At 39.6% G+C, this 24,620-nt stretch overlaps 1 protein-coding gene across 2 annotated transcripts in view; it reads left to right on the plus strand.

Moving 5' to 3' along the window:
- The first annotated feature begins 5,066 nt into the window (after nt 1–5,066).
- The window catches only part of shisal1b (shisa like 1b), a 35,454-nt gene continuing 15,900 nt past the window's right edge, over nt 5,067–24,620 (plus strand). For both annotated transcript variants that reach the window (XM_078257402.1, XM_078257401.1), the window contains exons 1-2: nt 5,067–5,440; nt 21,195–21,396. In XM_078257402.1, the coding sequence (XP_078113528.1) occupies nt 21,330–21,396 (67 nt within the window). In that variant the 5' untranslated portion in view covers nt 5,067–5,440; nt 21,195–21,329. The remainder of the gene's footprint in view (nt 5,441–21,194; nt 21,397–24,620) is intronic.

Below are 24,620 nucleotides of genomic sequence, written 5' to 3' on the forward strand. Positions count from 1 at the left end.
TGCCATTTAAAGTTATATTCTGCAACGATGAAAGCTAATTTCTCTGTGTGTAAGTATGCATATAATCTCACGTAATTCGCTCCAGACGATTTTGGTGATTTAGCTGCTCAGCTCAGAACAACAAGTATTCAAAGTGGGCCATAAAAACTATCACCTGTTCGGCAGCATATTAGTGTGTTCACTGGGTTTGTTTGTTTTTGGAGGAGGAAAAAAATTAATATCCTAATATTTTTCAGATGGCTGAGCAGTTTATGATTGAGTCTTGTAATTGCTTGCATGTTAAGTGACACCCCATTGCTTTCAAGATGGGGTTTAAAGCCTTGCAACAAGAAACGCTACCTTCGAGGCAATTAGAAGGACACACTTCCCTGAATGAGAGAAAGCATGCGGACAGCCACCCGTGAGGCGATTGACAGCTGATGTTGTGTCTGCTTTTTCTTTCTGTAAAGGCTGTGTCAGAACAAGCATGTCACGATCATATGAAGGGGTGGAGGTGGGGTGACCTTACCAGTCTCCCCTAGTGGAGGCCCACTTCTAAAGCTTATACTTGAAATACGACACACCGCTGTAACAAGTAACAGCTCATTTGGGGAATAAATGACAGAAATCACTTTTCCTTCTTCCTTTTCTAACCTTTTAAATTTAACCAAAGCAAAAGCAAAAACTGCACCCAAATGTCCAAAAGTGGTATTTGATGATTGGTTGAGTCATTAGAAAGCAGCATGATGCAGGTTTCTATTAGCGGCATCCATCTAAAGACCAGAGGACATGAAATGACTTGCAGGGATTTGCACAATTCCCCATGCCTCCTCTGACCTCGATCTAGTGTGCTTAAGCCGGGCCCCTGAGAAAAGCTTGACAACTGCTTTCACTCACTTTATTACCATGGGACTACACGGCATCAGCTGCAGGACACTAATTCATAGCCAGTGTTGGGAAGGATACTTTCAAAATGTATTCCGTTACAGAATACAGAATACATGCCCAAAAATGTAATTTGTAACGTATTCGGTTACGTTACTCAATTTGAGTACCGTATTCTGAATACTTGGATTACTTCCACATTGAATTGCATTTTATAAGTGTAGGAATGCGGCCATCACATACAGCTTACTAAACAGGCCTATTCTGGTGTGTTCTTCTGTTCCAACTGGCTGAATGTGTACCTGAACAAGTAGATAGATTGTTGTATTTGCAAACTACAAAAATCTAACCGCAGTCTAAGCTACCACAAGCTAATTTTAGCTAACGTTATCTAGCATGTCAAACAGGACCAGTCAGTCTTTCAACGGCTCTGGAGCTAGCAAATCAACACGTAGGAGAATGTAAAGTCGCACGTCAACTATAAAATAGCAAGGTGACCAGTAAAACTACAGCAGACGACTACCCTTGGCTAATTAAAAAAAATAACTTACTTTAAGATGCTTCTTCAGGTTCTTCAGCTGATTGCTGGCAAGCAGAGGTTGCACTGCACAGTTATATTTCGTTCTCTCTGTTCTTTCTTTAATGTGAAATGCTGTTTGAATTTCCAAGATAGAAACACATTCCTGCCCTGGCTCTGTTGTGCCGGTTCCGACTCCATTGTGACTGATCATGCAAATAGCTAATTTTTTTGTTTTTATATTGGGGCTTCTGGGAAATGATTGGAGTTGCCTTAATTTATTCAGAGAGTGAATAAACTGGTGAAACAGAGAAGTATCGTCATGTAATCCATTGATTTCAACAATGTAACTGTATTCTAAATACCAACTATTTAAATTGTAACTGTAATGGAATACAGTTACTCATAATTTGTATTCTGAATACGTAACGCCGGTACATGTATACACTGTTCATTGCTGGGCTACATTTTGCATAAGTACCTACAGGTCAAATTCATTTAAAAAAATGCACTACAATTTCCCTCCAATAGAAGGTAACCCAGCTCCAGAGGCCTGTGCAGTAGAAGGGAGAATTATCTAAGAGAGGAAAAAGGACGAAAAATAAAATACAGACAAGCCTTTTCAAAAAGTAATTTCCTAACACTTGGACCATATAATACAAAGCTAAGCCGAATTCTGTTCTTTTTTTTTGTAGATTGAAAGTCACATCTGTATCAAATACCCTGCAGGTTTAATAGTGAACCTTGTAAGCCAATCCTCTACATTTATGGAGCCTCCTAAAAACAATTCAAAGAAATCTCCCAGAGCTTGGCTAAAAGGAGGAAAGACCACGCTAGATAGAATGACTCCTACCTTCTGAATCTTACAGAGGAAGTAGGAACATTTAACAGAAAGAGAAAATGGAAGTGGAGAAGATCATTTTAACCTGTAAGGAGGTACAGGTATGACCAGATGATACAAAGCCACTTGCATTATTAATGAGCCCAGCTGCATGGAACACAATTCAACTCAAGTAATAAATACAACACTGACAAAGTCTGTGTACTCTCCAGTCTGCAGAGATGGCACACACCTGGAGGTGAAACTCCCGCCTTTGTCCAGCCACTGCACAAAATGACTGATGTATTTACAATATGAAAGCCTGTGTGATCATCATCAGAGGCACTTTCTTATGACTAAGTGCCACCAGCAAACAATCCACATAACTTCCCTGCTTTGCGTTCATTTATCATGAACTCATTTCCCGAGTACATTTCAAACCATTCAATATTTCATAAGAGTTGTAAGAGAAATGTGTAATATTTACTATCTGGCACTGTGGGTGAGTGTTCCATATAAAAACAGCAATACTGGCAAGAATTTCATTATAGCTCTTTTCTGTGACAAATAAAATCATCTTTTATGGTTTTGTGTTCATTTCATATTTATAGTTTTTGGTTCACATGCAGTGCAAATGCGATATGATTTACTGAAAACAAAAAGCTGTGATTTAAGCCAGCTTTTCCACTTATTTGTACTGAATGTTGGTCACAAAGAGAGAACAGCACAAAAAAGATGGCCCGTGGATGATTGTGCTGCATCAGAATTGACTAGCTAAGTTATTTCCTCAAACACTCTCAAAGTCCACATGCAGACACACACTCATTATATCGCTGCTGTGCATACTTTCTCCTGGCTGATCTTCATACAGCCCAATCCCCGTACAGTCTGCCTCAGGCCTCCCACTCGGCCCATCCTTCCCTTCACATAAAATTGGCCCTAATCAGAGCTTCCTTCGCCTGCTGCATGTGGCCATGTGTCCCGGAGCATCACCCGCCAGCTGAGACACAATACCCACGGTACTCCACGGGAGCACCCTTTGCTCGCCTGGTCAGCGGGCGAACGTGCAGCGTCAAGATGACATGGCCATATGTTTATACCCTTCGTTTGCACGCTCCGGAGAGATTCTCAACCACTTCATCTGTGGTGTGAACTGTCAGTTTGACCATGGTGGGTGGATGGATTAAAACTTCATCAACATAGTTGAGGAAGCTGTCAGGCCCCTGAATCACCTTGCAGTGATGTGTGTGTGAGCCGATTCATGTGCATATTGACTCAAGTATGCACCGAACTCAGGGGAGACACTAAGGCTCTCTGGCTGCCATGTAACATCAGGAATCAGCAGAGAAAAAAAGGCAGAGTATCACAGTTACAGCATGTTCCATTCACAAGCTGAGCTGACACAAGACCAAGTCACCCGTTTCAATACTGGTTTGTCTTTACACCTGTAAATGTTACAAAACCAACAGCTCCCACTAGTTTGAAATAAAGACATAAAACATTGTAGTTTTAGGTGTAATTTGGACAGTTTTAATTGAATTAACTACGTTAAGCACTGAACATGTTGATGAGCACAGCTGGGAGGTGGCCATAAAGTGCCACTATTTGCATAGTTGCCTGGAGCAAGCCAATCTGCTCCTTGTTGGCACACTTCACAAAATGTTGATAGGCAAATGCAATAGAACTGCACATAATGAGGATTTTCATATCAATTCATCTATTTTTAGAAGAAAATAGTGAAAAAAAATGCAGATCACAGCTCTTTCAGTTTTCTTTAAGTGATGTCTTTAAATAGACTGTTTATTTTTCAAATAAGCTGTCAGAAGATATTCAATTTCAGTGAGGCTAAACAGAACTTGGCATTTCTACTTGAGAAATTACTTGAATCAATACATTTTCTGGAATTGATTAACTGATTGTTCCAGCATTAAAAATAGGGCTGCAACTAACAATTATTTTCATTATCCATTAATCTGAAGATTATTTTTCTTAACTAAATGATCCATCATTTGGGTTATAAAATATCAGAAAATAGTTTTTTTTGAAAATTGGTGGTTTTATCCAACCAACACTCCAAATTCAAAGATATTTCATTTACCAACACATAGAATATGACAAAGAAAAGCATCAGATTGACAAATTGTCTTAGCTCCACACTGTAGATTAGGCTTCTGTGTTGGCTTTGTGTCTACCATTGTATTAATGATACTGTTAATACTAATAGTATTCTGTTTATATTCTATTTTACTTCTATTGGCCAAATACTTTTAGAACAGAGCAGTATCAGATCATTTTTTCAATGTATCAGTTAATTTGTGGGTTTGACACGATGTTGCTTCTGTTTGTTTGTATTTTTGTACAGTATGTATCCAAAATGAAATTGCAGCACATTCCTCGTCAGTGGAACAACCTCTGGACAGGCAGTGTTGGGAGAGGGATTAGATGTACTCTCACAAGGATGCTAATAAATGAAGAGACTGTGGAGATTGTGGAGATTGTGTTTGCGAGAGAGAGAGAGAGAGAGAGAGAGAGAGAGAGAGAGAGAGAGAGAGAGAGAGAGAGAGAGAGAGAGAGGGGGGGGGGGGGGGGTTAAAAGGCACAAAACGCAGGGAGATTTTACTCATGAGGGAAGTTGAGCGGAGAACTAACAGGAAGTATTTTCCCTCAAGAGGAAACCAAGTCTTGTTACTGTAAAAGCAACTGACCTTGTGGCTTCTGTCTGGAAGGAATGCATGCAAAGGAGACAGACCAGGAGATAAACAGGAGCCCTTGCCCATAGAGGATCACCCTCCAGTGCATACACACAAGCTCCCTCTCCCTCCCTCCCTCCCTCCCACTTTCTCTTTCACTCGCCCACTTACTCAGTATCGTATCGTTTCCTCTCTCTCTCTCTCTCTCTCTCTCTCTCTCTCTCTCTCTCTCTCTCTCACACACACACACACACACACACACACACACACACACTCAGTCGCTGTGCTCTGACGGATGGGGATACACTGCCAAGGAGGACTTAGGGGCGAGAAGAGAAGTGTTTCTTTTCTTCTCTGGTGTGTTTTCTTTCTCTTCCGTCTGGCTTCCCTCATGAGCTGTTAATTTAAGCCCCGGTCCTGAGGATGAGGAGGATCTATTTGTGAGGAAGTCGCAACAAAGGAAGAGGAAACAAGGAGCAACAGGGTGGTACATTCTGCGAGCGGGACTGAGCGAGAAGACCTTTTCTTTTTCTTCAGGCTTGAGCAAAGGTTAGTGAGGAAAGCTGCTTATCGTTAAAACAAACATTGCCTGCTGTTATTGTTTTATTCTCTGTTCTTTACTTTATCTCTAACAAGACATTTCCTATTCAAAGCTTTTCATATGCATGTGCTTTCCATCCCTTAGTGTCTATAAAAGCTTAAATTATTTGTCAGAGAGCAGTTTTCTAAATCGAGAACAGTTCTCATAATTAAAAGTCCCTTAGTAACATTTTTCATACAGTAAGTCCCCAGGTTGGTTACTGAAGTTTCTCTCTAGGTCAACACGACTGTATCATTTCCCAAAGGTATACAGTATGGTTCTCAGGTGGGAGTCTGTCCTTTGGTGAGGTAGCAACGAGTGAGCTGCAGGAAAAGGTGAGGACAGCTCGCCTTCGTCAGCCGTCACTCTACACAGGAGGCAATTAAGCGGGATTGGCAGCCGGCGCTGCCGGTAACTTGGAAACAGCCGTGTGGGGGACGCATGGTGGCACATAATAGGATTTAGGGGGAGAGAGGAGCAGAGGAGGAAGGAGATTCCCTTTGTTCATTTCACACAAAAGCCTGCTCCTCTGCGAAATATTCTGCTCTCGTCTGTGTGAAAACTGGCCCAGGGGCACTTTATGATTTTGAACGACAGTGAACATTGTTCCGAGTGTGTGTACTGCAAGTGCATGTGCATAGAAAGTGTGTTAGTGTGCTATGTGTGTGGCTGTATGTGTGTTCACGCATGCACATGGAGAATACGTCTCTATTGGTACGTGTATTGGAGGGAGTGAGTCTCTTAGGTGAGCTCTCACGTTTAATTACCACAAGTGGAAGAAATTACTCATGCTTTAAACTAGTCGGACAATGGGAGAGTAGGAAAAATTCATAAAAACATCACGGCCCATACTGTGATTGCATATTGTGACTCCTGGATGAACCATTGTGTAATTTCTGTAATGAATGGATGAGCAGTTGTGTATGCGTTAAATGAGCGACCTAAGGACTCTTTTGTTCAGGCTGTATTTATTTACAGTATGCAATCGAAAAATGTCTCTTTTTAACCAATAAAGACCTATTCTGCTCACCATTTGGTACAAAGCCTTCTCACAGCCATTTTCAGCGTGGTTAAGATAAGTGTGCCTGGAGATGCTGAGGTTGGCCTCCGGCTCCTGGGAACAAAAGCCTCTGACGCAGGCTGATGAACAGTGAAGTTTGTTAAAGATTTACTGTTGGGTAGGGGTGGAGGACAATTTGATTCAAATGTATTAAAGAAAATTGTGTTCTCAGTGTAAACACAGGTGGAGGCACGTCGGGCAATTATTTTGAACTCTGTGTTTTGACACAAAAGGAGAGCTATTGCATAAGCATAAGCTTAACTGTCAATTCATTTCAGTGACAGTGAAGTGTTGGGTCTATATCTGGCAGGATGTGTTTATACAAAAAACCCTAAAGTGAAGAATTTGCCTTTAAAAAGGATTAGTCAGCAGCAAATTAGTGAGGTGACCATGGTTGCTTTGTGTTTAGTCTGGACATTATGTTTTTGACACATAATCTCAGTCACCTCCATAGCAGTGACCGAACATAAGCAAGGTCCGGACAGTTGGGTCTGGCCATCAGTCATCAGTAGAGGATTGTTTCCTGTGTCACCTTGTCTTAGGCACGCACACACCCACAGTACTGCCACACAGGGCCAGTTATAGTGAGTCCATCAGTGGCTCAGTGACTTTCCCTGCTAGGAGGAGTCATTGACATTGAGAGGGTTTTAATATCTGCTTGGTGCACACATTAACTCACAAGTACAGTATACACACTCACTTTCCCCCAAGGCATGTGCACCAATATACACATGCATGCACAAAATAACTCATACACACACACACACACACACACACACACACACACACACACACACACACACACACACACACACACACCAGGGGATGCGGGGCAGGAAAAGGCGTCGTGACCGGTGGCTTGGCAGACGCCCTCAAGGTGAAAATTTTGACCAAGGAGCATTTTAAATTCAGAACAGATTATCAAACTGGTGTCTACTTCAGAGTAGCTGGCGGCACCAGATGCAGGCAATCTTTTGGCAGAGGAAGAGTTTTTTGTTCCTGAATCTCAAACATAAAAGTCAGAGGCGAGGAGCAGAAATAAATACAACTGTGGTATCATCATCTCACGGATGGTGGTTCTTATCACGGTTCAGAGTCCAAAAAAAACCTCTCAGCTATACCCAGCTGCATTTTCTGTCACTGCACACCTAGGACAATCCAACCCTATATCTAGACGTATCAGAGTGCAGCCAGAGTAGGTTATTTACGAGCGAGCACAAATTGAAACTGTATTTCAGAGTTTATCTTTTGGTCATGGTAAGATTGAAGTGTTTATCACACAAAAACAGAAGGCAATTTGACTGGATATTTTGTTAGATAAGTAACTGTATATTCCCAAATGTCTCCAATGAAAAAGAGTATTATACTAAAAGATCACTTATTACCTACCATCCTACTAAATCAATATGAGCCATAAGGAAAAACCAAAAACAACTGGAACCCGTGTACCAGCTCTTTATCACTCATGTTAACACAACAGTTTCACTAACAATCTATTATTTTCAACTGAGTGATAACTCATATATAAACATTTTTTTTGCCTTCCACCCACTGAAATTATGAAACAAATACAGATATTCTGAATCTGCATGAAAAAAGGGCAAACAAAACATCCATTCTCTAACAACATAGAGGGACAGAAAATATACCCGTTTGACATTTGTGGGTAAAATGGAGAACAATCTACAGGTGGACGGGGCCACATGAGCCCAACTGAAGGGCACACAAAATAATTAAAACAATTAGCACTGCTTTTCCACTACCCTTTTATGAAAGAAGTTATCATTAGGGCTGTTACAAATAATTTGCATCATGCTGAACCTGTTGATTATTTTATTCATTAATCATCAACATTTTTTTTAGAGCTGGAGATGAGGTCTTCAAATGGTTTGTTTTGTCAAGCCAACAGTTATAAACCTAAAGATATTCAGTTAATCACCATATAAAACAGGGAAAACCATGATATTCTAACATTTTAGAAGCTGGAACAAGCACTTTTTTTTTTTTAATTAATTACTAAATTAATGATTGTGATTAATTTTCTGACAGTCGACTAATTGATTAATTGATGTTCAGTACTAATTATCATATGGCATCTAGTTTATTATGAGTCTGGATTATGTTCTGACTGCAGGTCAACCATTCCATAGTTTAACTCGAACTAGCCTCAGACCACAGAGTTCAGGTGGACTCGAGTACAGTGTCCTGGTTTGGTCTGGAGTTGTACAAAATCTTTACATGAATAGTTCCATGATTCAGAATAAACTGCCAGTGTGAAAGCACCTAAAGACATTGAAATATTTCTTCTAATGTTGGTTGTACGTTTCCATGCTCTTTAGAAGCTAAAAGTTCAGCACCGAGACGCTTCTGTTTGCACATCTGAACAGAATAAAGGCTTTTATCTGACTTTCTGAGTGTACTGGATCCTATCGTCCCCCTCCCCCCCACAAAAGAATATCATATTGAACAGTTTCCAACTGAGAGTTTAATTGTTCAATATCAACAGCAGAAATGGCAGCCAAATAATTACATTCTCCAACCCAAAATAAACATCAGCATGTAGTCTCTCAGTGCGCACAGAAGTGTCTTGTTTTCCGATCTGCGGTGCAGAAAACTCTGCATTCATTTGGTTTATCTGGTCTGTCATCAAAACATCTCTCTCCCCAGAATTCACACTGAGTTCCCCTGCCCTGGGCTTGGGTCTGTGTGTATGTGTTTGTGTACAGTAAAGTGAGCAAGAGTTTGTGTACTGTATGCATGTGCATGCAGTGTGTGGGTGAGAATATACGTGTGTGTGTATATAGTTATGTGTGTGTGAGAGAGAGGCTCATAGAAGCCGGTTCCTCGATGAATCTCTCTCTCTCGCTCTCTCACCATTAGACGCTGGAAGCTGAAAGCCAGCTAGCAATTTGTGCCATTATACAATGCTAATATCAGTAACCTGCTCTACGTGAATGCATGCATCCTGACCCCTCTGGGCTTACTGTAACACAACCATACATGTCAAAACTGCTTATTTGTTGCTGATAAATCAACCCATTAGTTTTTTTCACTACATCTAAATATCAGTATGTCAAGGTGCAGTTATTTTCCCCCTCAATGTGTGTATGTACATTGCTTTGAGCTTTGTTGTTGTGAGTTTTAAGGTGTGAGAGGGTATTTTCTTTATGAGAGTCAGGAAAGCATTTCCTCCTTTTGTGCAGCTACTGAAATGAGAGGCTGAAGGAATAATCAAATAACGGACATGCTGTTGAAATTCAGACACAGGTTCACTCAGTGGCTGTTTTGAATATTAATGCAGTGTGTGTGTGTTCAACACAAAAGTGAAGAAAAATTACATTGATTCAGAGTCCTTTGAGGCTTTTGTAGTATTGACCGAGCTGAAACTGTTCACTCACACGTGAATGATCATTCGCGAGAGGAAAATACCTGGGGAAATCAGAGGTCTCAGAGGAAATTTACCTACATCATTAACTTATAGTAGTAATACCACAATGTTAAAATACTCACAAAACTTGACACAAAGCACTGAATGACCTTTACCAAGATGTACTTAAAAGTTACAAAACTTTTTTCAAGTGTAAAATATTATATATGTAATATTGCCAGAATGTTATTACTGATGCATTAACATGTAAGCAGGTTGGTGTAAAACAGGTTATTTCATTTGAGCAGTAAACAAAGCTGTGTCGGGGAAAAACAATAAAAATTAATTTTGGCAAACAAGCGACAAGTTGTTTTCGTCACAATTTCAGCTATCACACACACACACTCACACACACACTTTTAGTAAAATTACAACACAGAAATTACAAAAAAGGCAGAACATCAGTGGAATAAGCCAAAGCTTCACAAATCCAGAGCTGCGAGTGGCAGCAGAGATGCACGGGGAGTGGACGAAGGGTTAAATGTCTGTGTCAGACACTGGCTGCTGATTACAGAGCCGGAGGTGCGGCAGAGCCTCTGTCACTTTAGCTCAGCCATGCAAGATAGAGAAAAAGCTTTTCACCAGATAAAAGGAGTATGTCAAGCTATCAGCTTTAATGCATCTACAGCATCAACAAGAAGTGGCAAGTGGAAGGACTTAAGGAACAGCTGGGCACGCAACCTCTGGATGAGAAATAAAGATGCATGCTTTATTCTTGTAATCACTTGATTTAAGTGATACATTTTTTTATTTTTTTGGGCAGTTTTTTCTGGGTGGTTTAACAATCAAAAATGCTTTCTGAGCAAGCAAGTTCATTCTTGATCTTCAGGAACAGTATCTACAACAAAATTATCTGTTTTAGCTCACTTTTTGGTCTGCTCCTGAGATATTGTATATAGTGGGTTTTTAGAGCTTTTTCACTGAAAACAGCTGCCTGCCACAGTAAGAAAACGACAATATATCGGTGAGAGTTAACAGTAAAGTTTTGGGCTGGACAGCCAACCAATGAGCTGAAACGTGTTATGACTTAACTCTGGAAAGCAGAGGGGCGCTGCAGATTCAGGTGCTAATTCTTTGTAGGTTCATCACTATGGGCGACCTTTTTCACATTGTCATTTGATACACATTGTTCTAATAAAATATGGAAGTTTTTTTGACACCTGAGCCTAATCTATTTACTGTTGAGGAAGGTGATACATACAATAGTTGTGGACTTTTGAGTTGAGATTTTGTCACACTGACTTTTGTTATTTTAGGCATATTCCCATTATGTTCTGAATGATTTAAACTGTAGATGGAAATGAGAAACAACAACAGTTTACAGCTTTGAAATGCCATCAAATCTCAATGTTTATTTTACCTGTTTATTCAATATTCCTTGTTTTAAAAAAACAACTTAATCTTCCTCTGAAAGGGTCTGATAGACTTCCATAATTCCATAAGTGGACCTATGAACCAGTAGTCATGGGTAAATATCTGGGGTTTGTCATACCCGCTTAAAACAATGCATTATTTCCATTTTCTCTTTCCACTGGTGGTGGACCTGGTAGTTAAAACAGAAGACACAGTGATGCTGCTGTATGTGAGGCAGGAAAAGCATTAATGTGGATAAAAGCTGTGTGTGTCTGCGGGAGATTGGGCTTTTGTCTCTTAAGTCAGCTACCACTGAGACTTCTGCTTCACATACTGTAATGGCACACATCAGAAAATCCTCAATACAGGGGGTGTAAACTCAGCTGCTATGTATGTGTGTTTGAACATTTGTCTATATTGTAGCACCATACATATGCTGTATGTACCCTCTATGCTAACAGAGATGTGTTATTTAAAAACTCACTATAATCCATCATGGAGTCATTATGGGCTGAAATTACTGTAATTGTTTGATTCACCGTGTAATATAACGGCTCACTATAATCCCTTCATTCTCCAATAATGACTACTAATTTAAACAGACACAATGACCACATCCACATATTATCAGTGAATAACAGCAGGTAACTCTACTATTGTTCATTATGATAATAATTAAAAAAAAATCATTCCACACTCACGGAAATCAGCTCAATGGAGCCCTTTTAGTGGAGACATAAGAGCATTTAGCACACATCTATAATATTAGAGCTTAGAGTTGAACTCACTGACATTCAGGGAACATTTCAGGACATTATAGGAAGTAATCCGCCAAACCTTTGCAAACCCGAGTTGAGTTCACTCCCCGTTGGGTCAAACCCAGGACAGCCTCATTATTGAGGTGCAATCCCACTATGACGTCCACTCAACCAACACTTCCAGTAATGATTGCTGGAACGGCCCACAAACGGTTCCTTGCATTTTAAGGTTTTTCTAACCGGCAATATAAAACTGGGCTGCCAAAACAACATGAGTGTTTGGATGTGATGCAGTGTGGAGTATTATCCATTCTCATCTGAGGTATTCCTGGCAGTACAATGTGGCCGCTGCCCTCGGTGACCTCTGGGACCTCAAGGTGTACGAGAGCTCTCCAGGTATCTGTCACGGCTATTTCTAGGCTATAGGTTGCATGGGGTTTCGTCTGGGGTGTTAAACCTCTTAAAACAGACTATTGTTCTGGAGGGTTATCTGAGGGTAAACTCACACCCAACCTGTGTTTTCAGTGAGCCACTTTTGGATCTTGTAAAAGTTTTTTTACAACTCTATTTCTATTGATATTTTTTAATGCAGTGTGGGTCGACATGGACAACATAATAGTTATAAGTGAGCAGGGTCTATGTAACATCTATGTTACATCTTATAAGTACATATATTTCGTCATTTATAGATATTCCTTCTGTGCCATTTAGTTTATCCAGAGTTTTGCCCAGGTGAAATGTCAAAAAAGAGCAATCAACTTCTAATCCAAGAATGTTAATTATTTCTTTAGCAATCTAGCCAATCTGAAAAAAACTAAAAAGGTCAAAAACCACTTTGTAGAAATGTCAATCATAAAGAGTAGGATCTCTTTTCTTACTTTTCTGTGTAGTACCAAACACAAACTATACCTCAGTGTTTTTACTGTTCCAGGCTTTGTAGGGAAAACTCAGGAGCAGCTCGATGCTCGATACGTAAAAAAAGTTCAAGGAGACTTTGATTATTAACACGGAAGTATTTAATGAAATCTCGATCGAGGAGTTTTAGGATTAAGCATTACAGTTTAACCACAGTGTAGTGTCATGTAGTGCCAAACCAAATCTGAGGATCTGTGTATTTTCATGAGGCATTTATCTCCTGCTAAAGCTGTCAAGTTCAGGTTATGCAAAGATAATGATGGCGCAATAACATAGATGTTGTTGTTTCAGTCCAGTCTAGCTCTCTCTCGGGAATAGGGTATCTGTGGGTGTATGTGTTTATAAGTAAGGTGTGTGTGGCCCTTTGGCCTTTTTCCGTTTGATTTTCAAAGGAGATGGTCCCGGAAAACAACTTTCCCTTATCACGCAGCTGCTTTAACTCCTGCAACTCAAAGACTTAGTGATGGAGAATGGCCGAATAGAACTCTGTCCCTAACCTACCTGGGAGCGACCTCTATGTTACCAAAGTTTTCCTCTTGTCTAATCTTAACAACTACATGGATTTTCAAGATATTCCATCTCTGGCTTGTTTATTGTTGGTTTATTAGTATTAAATACCGTGAGACAACTGTTGGATCAGAACATTTTATTTTTGCAAAGAGACAACTTTTGGTGCAGTGTTGCCTCACAACCATGGTGGTCTGTGTAAACCTAGAATATTAATGCACACCATAGGGGAGAAAACAAAGATTCACAAACTGCTGTGTTTTAACTGCAGTTTTGTCATCCATTACTGTCCCATGTCATGATTTCTCTCTTTCTTCATTTTTGAAATTCCCACCAGGCTATTTGTCTGTGGGTAGAAGCTATTTTAAATTCAGGGTCAGGCGGATGATGATGGGGAATGTTTCTAAGAGAAACCAACTGAGCCCAGAGTGGGGTGTTAAAGCAAATCCAAACAAACAATGCTGGCTTGTGTCTGGGAGATACTGTCCTGTCTGTCTGTATCACAGACACCAAATAGTCGACAGGATATGTCTCCTAAACCCCGGAGCCAAAACAAGTCCAGTTATTCTGCAATGTCACAGTCCCACTACCAAGGAAAACCGAATTTGAGTGCCAAAGCACTGATGCGTTGACGGTTGAGGTCTCTGTGTAGCCTGCAGGCAGCTCAAACCTTGATGGAGCTGCGAGTGTTGGGAGCTTCTGTGGAACTATTCCTGAAAGGCTTTTTGTGGTCAGCTACTGCATCTCTGTGACATTTAACAGTTAAACTCAACAACACCCAATCCTCTTGAGTCGCTTGATCAAAGAAAAACTCTGACTAGTAGAGATGCTGCTCAGGGACAGCAAACTCGAATCGAAAGTGGGGCTGCGACTAAAGCTTATTTCCATAATCAATTAATCCTAATTTTTTGATTAATCGATTAATCGTTAATCGAAAATTGTGACAAATGCCCAAAGAGACATCTTCAAATTGCTTGTTTTGTCTGACCAGCAGTCCAAAAGCTATGGTATTCAAAAACATATCCAGTTAATAAATGAACCTTGTCAACTGCAGTTTCGGGGTTCAAGAATATATTTTTGAACTCAAGTTTTACGTCAACATAGATAAGAAAGTCCTTAGAAAAATTAAAAAAATTGTGGTGAGATTGTTTTATCAACTAAAGATATTTAATTTACAATGATATTAAACCAAAGAAACAAGCAAATCTTGACATTTAAAAAGTGGAAAACCAGAGATACTGTTGATTAATTTTCTGTCAACTAATCGATTAATCAACTAATAGTTTCACTGCTAGTCAAAGTAGACATAAGCTAAGCACTCAACTGCTTGTCCTGTTGTCTAATAAAAGGTTTTATCAATTGATACATAACCCTAAATATATAGTCTCACATGCAGCATCAAGTGAGCTGGATTTATTCATGCAGCATTACATGGAAACAAGACCTTTGTAAATCTGCATTTTATTAAACGGGGCTCCAAAAATGTTCATCCCCCAACTGACTTTGAGACGTTGATTGTATAATGAATTCAACTTATTAAAATCCAGTAGCTGTCTTGCTAGCTGTCTCTCCCTCACTGCATGCAAATATTTACCACCAAGCAGAAAATAATGAAGAAAGAATCGCCCTGTTAAATTCCCATTTGGTCAAGAAAAGATTCTATCAGCTGCTGGATGATACTAATCGCTGGGGTGTTTTGATGTGTTATAATTACCCCTTTTCACAGTCTCTACACAGTATGTGGTTAAAACTTGAGAAGATGTATCAGGTTTATTTTCCTGTCACGTCCATTGTTTTGATATTAGTTGCTTATTCAAACTGGAATGAGGCTGGAGCAGTGACACTAGTGGAGGTTTATTTCCAGATATATCAACTTTCTGCAGAAATATCAACTAAAAGTCCTACTACAGTAGATTGCCCTAACCTATGTGCTGGGCTGCCATTTCTGCCAGGAATTACAGAAGGTGTATATAAAAAGAAGTTAAATCAGAGTTATTAATCTGGTTAGATTTGGAAGGTTTCTCAGACAAATACCTCTAGTATCATCCAATCTACCTTTATAATCCAAATTGATAATGAATTAAGGGTGTGAGACAAAATGAAGCAGAATGGCGAATGGTTTCCATCAACATGACAGCTCTCAGCAGGTAAACGCAGCAAGTCAGCACCAGAGTTTGATTACAGCTCTTCTCTCATCTTCTGTTTGTCGTAAGATAACAAAGCATTACCAGTCAAAAATAGATACAGGCCACCCATGCAGCAAGGTGGCTGCACTGCACAATAGCTGAGACCATTATGTTGCCGTATTTGCCAAACTCTCCACAACAAGCTCTATGGCAACCCTGCTGTTATTCTGTCTTTCAGATCGACTGTATTCATTTCCTGTACACTACATCATGGGTGCTAATGACTATATGTTACATTCATTCTTATATCTTCTGTGACTTAAACGTCTCCCAAGCAACATGAAGCCACCAGGCCAAAACACATTGCTGCCTCTGGGCTTTATTTAGACTATTTGATCTGGAATATTTATTCAGGTGACTGATTATATAAACCAAAGAGGAACCTCTGTTCATCAGTCAAATTTATGTGTATTTCTGCAGCTCTGAGCGCTAGGTGATACAGCGCAAATGAATAAGCAGTTATTACCCTGACAGTGCTTTATCAGTTTGTAATGGAAAGATACCTGGGCTGTGCCGTTTGTAGCAAATAGTAGAAAGGGGAAAAAAAACTGGAGACATTCGGCTGGGACCTTTTATGGGTAGTTGTGTTGTATGTTACCTGAATAATCGACAGTTTGATTGACAGTTCTCTTGTTTCTTTGACTGAGTATCTTTTTTGTATCTTTGTTTGGATTTTGACTATTTACATTTAATATACATAGTCTTTGTAGTTTACTTTGTAATTTACTTTTAGACTTGGTCTTGTAATATACACAACTCAAACCTCTGACGCATGCTGTACTACATATATACCAACCATCGGGCACTGCCTCAGATTGCCACACACCAACTCACTAATGCACTGCATACAATTCAGCTCTCTGTGGCAATGATAATCAATAGATCCCAGCTCTAAATCTCCCAACTTAGGCTCATTTCCTAATGTAGCATAGTGGGCCTTCTGAGTAAAGCTATAATGCCATCAAAAGTGAATGAAACCTAATTTATTATGATGACAGTCAAAGGGAGCATCAATGCAGCAGCAGAATACTGATCAGTAGGCTATTTGGATGCGAGCCCATCAGCAGACCCAGATATGAGATGCAGTCACTTAGCTAACGCACATTCCCCTTGTGAAGTCTCATCTCTAAACTGTACTTCACTCCGGATGCTCATGAACTTGTGTGTTTTAGGGTGATTGATAACACACATTAACATGGATTAAGACCCAGCATAGCAACAGCGAGTGTATTTGTGTGCTCTGAGGAAAACACAAACCTAATAATGAGGCGCAGAGGGTGCATAAATATCCAGCTACTATCATCCGCAAGGTTATGTGAATACTCAAAATGACAGGCCTAAATGTTTCACCTAAAAATCAAGTAAAGCTGTAGAGAGAGAGAGAGAGAGAGAGAGAGAGAGAGAGAGAGAGAGAGAGAAATTGAGAGAGAAAATTGTATTGTAGAGTTTGTGCCTTTACAAACTTGAAAGACATAGCGGGCCAATTATTTTTAGAAAGGACACCCTGAAAAATACTGGGTAAGTTACTAACCTATATTCAGGATTTATGGGTTTTCGGTTGTTTTCTATGCAGAAGGAATAATGACCCAAATATTAGTTTGTTCATATAGTTGACCTTGTTGACCCCATACGCACGTGGATGGTTTGTTTAAACCACCACTGGGTTATTATTCCCGCCACAGTCTTACGTGTCACATGTTGTCCTTTGCAGTTTTGAATATCATGTAATAAATTGGTGGGAATTTTAAGATAAAACTTAAAGTAAAAAGCTTGTTTTGTCTTAACAGATACATGTTTACAAAAATCTACAACACTTTTTGGTTTAATTGATGACCCAACATAAAGATTAAAAATAAAAGCAGAAATATGAAGATTATGTTGTTACTAGGTCAAAATAACCATTTATGGGTCAATAACCCAAACAGAAATACAAATATAACAGCTTTGAAATGCTTTGAACACTTGGTCAAAAAATGAATAACCACATATTGGTATGGCTAAATAACCCAATTAAAATAATATAAATAACATGAAAAAACTGGGTCAAAATAACAAGTTTTGGGTATGATTGGTGACACAGTGGTTTTTATACTCATGAGTACCAGCTCGGTGGTAGATTGACCCAGTACTGGGTATAAATGATTTAATGTGCATATTAACATATCACAGACTTTGAAGTTAATGTTTTAACAAAAATAAGACTTGGACAAGAATGTTCATGAGATGAGGCGCAGCATATTTACTGTGTAATCTCCAAATGGCCCAACATCTTCCACTGCTTTTTCTCTCATCAAACCTCTGACAGATTTGGGTCTGCTGCGCGGTGATGAAAAGTGTGCTGTTAGATTTACAGTGGTTGCTGCAGTAATTGGTCACTTAATATTTCCTTCTTCTCTCAGACAACAACAGTAAGTAACATGTAGACAAACAAGCTCTGTGCGCTTTTGGTTATTTTTTTTTAGACAATTCCTCTCATACAGTAACATCCATTTACTCTGAGAGTGGTAACACTTGGTGACATGGTCTTTATGTATATTTTTGTTTATTTCAGACATATACAGCAAGTAGCTCCATCTGTGTTACACGCCTGTTCAGCTAGGCAGTATGTTCTATTTTCAGTCCCAGGGAGCTGTGCACTGTACTATGTTGTGCATTCACAGTACATGTTCTGCTTCACTGCCATCAGGCTCATTACACAAACCCTTCACATTCATTTCTTCTTTGCAAACAAGCACTCAAGCACTGTGATAAGTGAACCTTGCCCGTTTGCAGTATGTACAGCAAAGTCAGTAATGTGACAATGTTGTGACTCCATGTGAGAAGGAAATAATTTATATAAAACCCTTGTAAAAGACAGCAGTAGTAGAAAGGAATAGTAGTCGGTTTGCAGGGGGACTTGATAGGATGGGAATCCCTCGTCGTACTGCTCATGTTGTCATCTGACAGTACAGTGAAGCTCTCACCCGAAGTAAAAAGAGAGGAAAAAAACATTAAAAAAGGCCACTCTAACAAGCCTCCTGGGACCTCAGCTGCCTGGCTTTCTGAAGAGAGAACAGCTTGTTTGATCAAAATGCTTTTAAAGCTTCCAACAGAAACAGCCTGCTGTGCTCCACGTACATATTCTGTCCACGCGGCCCATAGTTACCGCTTTGTGTATTGGTTTGGTTAATATGCAACCATCAGCCCGTGCTGTTTGGATTACGTAAAACACGTGGCAACAAGTAGAAGAACAGTAACTAACACAGCAACTGAGAAGGAATGGGATTCTCCAAGGTGTTTAAACAACTTTAGTTTCCTCCAATATATTTGTTTGTCCATGGAGGCTCAATTAAAGAGGCACATATTTTTTCAGTAATGCTTGACTTGTCATTCATACACACCACATGTATAACCAGCTAGAGGCTGCTCACCCTGAGTAAACTCTATTCTCTTTGGGGTTTTGTTCAGGGAATCTGAAAAGGAAGTACAGGTCTACACGGGTCCTCTCAGTTACTAGGCACAGGGTCCAAATTAGATTCAGTCTAATCGGGTCAGGTATGATACCATTGTATTGCTGCAGTTCTTGGGTCTGTGTGTCTATATGTGTAATACCAAGTGTCCTCTTCAGATCAGGTGTCTTTTTGTGGGGGGGGGGGGGAAGGAGTATTTATGCACGTTGGGTTTAGGTAAGTTTCTAATGAGTTTTGGATATAGGGTCCTAATTTTTTTAGGAAAATTTGCATTACCCAACTTTTGCAACCTTCTGAAACTGATAAGCTGCAGCCACATGTCCCGTTTTCCCCATGGATTAGCCAGGTGTGAAAGCTGTGAAAATGTTCTTCTTTCTCCACATTCTTCACAGCCTACTTGAATTGAACCTCACCGATCAACTCTGTATTGGCAGCAATAAAGATGGCATACTTTCAAATGGGGCTGCAACCAATGATTATTTTCATTATCGATTAATCACACTATTCTAGAGCACAGATGAAATCATTAAATATGTTGTGTCGTCTGACTAACCTAACCAAACCTGAAAAATATATTAAATTCACTGTAAGACCAAAAGAGAAACTGGACTCCTCACATGTTTGGTATTTTTGCTTGAAAAATGACTAGTCATTGCAGATCTACTTTCAAAGAAAAGAGTTCAGGCGAAATCTGGATCAAGTTATGAACAACAGTCAAACAAACACTTCCCATACCTCATAGCTGGTATTCAACACACAGTGAGAAAGTAGCTACCTGTGTGCAACCTGTAAATACTGTGTCGCTTGTTGCTGATCTCTTGCACCACAGACTACTTCAACTTTATCATCTCCTCCTCACTATGACGGCCACATTATGACCACAACTTCAAAGGTAGCTGCTCCATAAAAGTATAACTTTGCATTTCTGACCTGGTGAATGACGATTGTGTGTTCATGCAAAACAAATCTTTCCGATTTCTTAGCGACACACTTGGCATGGAAAAAAGCTTGCAAATAGTTCAGAAAAAAGACAAACAGTAGACGGTGGTGAAGCAACATTAAATGGATGTGATCCACCATTACATTATTTTCCATACCAAGACCAAGAGGTGTAGATGTTATGGTTTTGAGGAGTAAATACTATCTATTATCATCCCATGCTGGGTTCCCCGTCACATGGGGCTGTCACTGATAACCGCTTCAAAGTCACATTCAACCACAAGGTGTTTCTCACATTAACTTTGTAAAAACACAGCTAAATGCAAATGGTTTATTAACAGAGTTTGTAATAAATTACCATACAATTCACTTTTAACTAACATGGACAGGGACCATTTATGTGCAATTTCCTCCTTCACTATTAAAGAAATAATGAACCAGCAAGGATAAGCTAAATATGCCGCCACCCCATTAATCTCACCTAGCATCAGTGGACGGATGGCTATGACGCAGCTTTGAATGGTAACTGGACAGGGATAGAAGAAGAGTTAATGAACTCCCATGATGCATAATTTACAAGCAAACTGCTCTTCAGCACTTCTGCAATCAAAACTCTGTACACTGTGCTGGAGGAGCAAGTTGTGTGTAATTCATCTAATGTTTGGGAAAAACAACACTTTCTCTAAGAACACCATCATTTTAGTGCATTTGTAGCATTTGTCTTTACAGTCAAATAGCCTAAAGGTATAATCAAATATATGCTGGCTATTAGATGTTTTTTTTAATCTCAGTTCTCAACAGGATAAACTGATAAATAAGACAGATTTTAGTTAAACATTCATAAGAGAAATATATTTATTATCTATTTGTAAATTACAGACTCGTAAATTAAACTATTATAATAATACTATTATTTTTATGATGCTTTGCAACCGTGGTTCCCACCCCTCTGGCTTGGACCCCTAATTAATGTCCAGGCCATCCTATTATGTAAACCTAACCACAGATTTCGGAAGGCATCATGGGAGCTCACTGCCAGACAAGCTGTCCACACAGTATGGTGGAACTTCCAGAAATCCAAATCAAATCTCTTAATCTTTCCTTTCTCTGCTTGTCTTGTTCCCATCAGGAGTCCTGACTCCCAGCAGCAGCCATGTGAGAGGAGCTGTCAACATGCAAAGGATGCCCACGCCTAGCTAAAGCAGAGCAGCCCCCCCCTCCCTACCTCCTGCTCCCTCCCTTCTTCCCACTTGAGGACGAGAAGATGACTATCACCAACCGGCAGTCCTTCAATGTCCTGACGGTCATCTTCCTCCTGCTGTCCACTGCAGGTCTGCAAAGTTTAATGTGTGCTTATCAGGGAGTTTGCCTGTCTGGCCCTCGAAAGTTTATATTTTTTTCATTACAGGAGCCTCCAGGCACTCATACAAGAGTTTCAGTGTGTATGTATGTATATATGTATGTATGTATGTATACTCACCTAAAGGATTATTAGGAACACCTGTTAAATTTCACGTTAATGAAATTATCTAATCAACCAATCACATGGCAGCTGCTTCAATGCATTTAGGGGGGTGGTCCAGGTCTAGACAATCTCCTGAACTCCAAACTGAATGTCAGAATGGGAAAGAAAGGTGATCTAAGCAACTTTGAGCGTGGCATGGTTGTTGGTGCCAGACGGGCTGGTCTGAGTATTTCACAATCTGCTCAGTTACTGGGATTTTCATGCACAACCATTCCTAGGGTTTACAAAGAACGGTCTGAAAAAGGAAAAACATCCAGTATGCAGCAGTCCTGGGGGGCGAAAATGCCTTGTTGATGCTAGAGGTCAGAGGAGAATGATTCCAGCTGATAGAAAATCAACTCTGACTCAAATAACCACTCGTTACAACCGAGGTATGCTGCAAAGCATTTGTAAAGCCAACACTCGCAACCTTTAGGCCGATGGGCTACACAAGCAGAAGACCCGCTCATCTCCACTAAAAATAGGAAAATGAGGATACAATTTGCACGAGCGCACCGAAATTGGACAGTTGGAGACTGGAAAAATGTTGCCGTGTCTGATGAGTCTGGATTTGTGTTGAGACACTCAGATGGTAGAGTCAGAATTTGGCGTGAACAGAATGAGAACATGGATCCGTCATGCCTTGTTACCACTGGGTAGGCTGGTGGTGGTGGTGGTGTAATGGTGTGGGGGATCCCTTTCGCCTTCAGAACTGCCTTAATTCTTTGTGTCATTGATTCAACAAGGTGCTGGAAGCATTCTTTAGAAATGTTGGCCCATATTGATAGGATAGGGTCAAACACGGTATTAGTATGGTGTTCCTAATAATCCTTTAGGTGAGTGTATATATATATATATATATATATATATATATAATAATATGTATATATGTAAATGTTTACATATATATGCTTGGAGCAGTTTCTACAAACTTTGGATGCTCCAAAATGTGGGTCTCAGTCCTTTACTGTGTGAGCCACTAGTGTCATGAACTCAATACAGGAAACAACACAGAAAGATACAATTTTATGGATAAAAGGAGAAACATGCTCACATCTAATGGCCAGAAGTGAAGTCAGAGACACTTCACTTAGAGTTAGAAACATTTATTGTGTAAAATAAAAGTGTACTTGGCAGGAAAAGCTCTGAACCTCAGGTTGCTCTCTAAACGAGGCCATGCTGCGTGAAGAGAGCACATTATAACCCCAAAAGATACAAAGAGAAGAACCAAGCCAACACATATCTTGGAGATATGAATATACATTATGCACAAGGGAAAATATGCCAACTCAAGTTTAAAAATGACAAAATAGGGCAAGAGTGTGATTGGGTGTTGGAGGGCAAAATCAGCAGCTAACAGGAACAGGTTGGAATAATCCCATAATAATCATCAGAGTGAGAGTGTGAACGATGTTACCAACCGCCTCATTCAAGAGCAATTTAACAATGTTTTAACTTCAACATATATAATGCATTCAAAGCCTGATAGAGAATAGGATGTAATACCTGGATTTCCACCCTTTCTACACCACCGATTCATTTTCCGATAAAAGTCTTTATCTATGTCTTCTCTGGAATAAGGAAAATAACTGAATCAACTGATGATACAGTGACAGTACATCTAACCTCTAATTTGGAATTTAGAAAAGTGGATGAATTATTTATTTGATGATGAACTTATTCTTATAAAATAGTAGTTGTAGTAGTAATTGAATTGGTGATACTGTATATATATATATATATATATATATATATATATATATATATATACACATACATACAGCAAAGTGATATATAGCCTATAGAGTATAGTAGGGCTGCAACTAACAACAATTTAATATCAATTAATCTGCCATTTTTGGGGTTAATTTATCAATGTGTTAGTCTTTAAAATGTCAGAGCCAAAGTGACATTACATTTGTTGTGTCTGGCCAACAGTCCAAAACTTAAAGATATTCAATTTACAATTATATAAAACAGAGAAATTTAGCAAATACTCACACTTGAAAAACTAGTACCAGCGAATGATTGGCATTTTTGCTTGATAAATGATTCATTGCCCAAACTGTTGTTCTGTTGATAAGCTGATGGCATGCAGTATGTTTCAGAAGAAAGACGACAAACTGTAGGTCTGAGTGGAGCCATACGTAAATAAATAGGATGTGTGAGCACCTACTGATGTTGCTTGTTGTTGGGGAGTGGGAGAGAGAGAGACATGGCAGTTTTCAGACCGCAGATTGTAAACATAACATGTAATGCAAGAGCCAAGCTGTTAACTGTATCCTACATTTCAAGAGGTGTTAATGAAATTAAGCAGGTGGGTGTGTTTACAACTGTATGGTTTCCAGAACCAGCTGTTGTTCATTTGAGAAGCCAGAGACTTCCCATGAACTCTTCTCTTTCCAAACCTCCTTGCATCGTTAGGACTTTATGGCCCACTTACAATGTTAAGGGCGTCTGTTTCCTCATTGCCAGTTCATGTACCCACAAACTGCTGACCCCTCCTTTACGTGCGAGGAGTTATGCGATATAAATAACATGACTTGATTGCAGAACCGTTGTACAGCCAATGCAAAGGTCAAATGAAGAGTTTTTGTCTCGCTATATAAACCACCTTTCACTTCTAATCCTACTGTGTCCTTCAGCACCGCTTCATTTCACCCCCTCTTCTGCCACAGGTTGTCGAAAGGAAGGTGGCTGGCCACACCGAGCTTATTATAACCTGAAAGAGCTCTCGCCTTTCAAATGGTGATGTGTCCCTGCCTGAGATTACTGAAAGACTTCTATCATCCCGCAGCATAAGTGGACCTTGAACTAAATCACAGCACACTTTTACTGCCAGATTTTTAGGCTGCACTGAAAGGAAACACACAAGATAAAGACAAATCAGTTACACTACAAAAGAACTAATCTCGAAGCACTTCACATCAAACTGCATAATGTGATTTACGCTTAGACTGAGAATGATCAAGCATAAAGAAATCAAAGAGGTTTAAAATATTACAGAATCAGTAAATAGCACACAAAAATAAAGCCAGATTCATACATCAG

Source organism: Sander vitreus, chromosome 8 (genome assembly GCF_031162955.1).
Source record: "Sander vitreus isolate 19-12246 chromosome 8, sanVit1, whole genome shotgun sequence".
Lineage (NCBI taxonomy): Eukaryota > Metazoa > Chordata > Actinopteri > Perciformes > Percidae > Sander > Sander vitreus.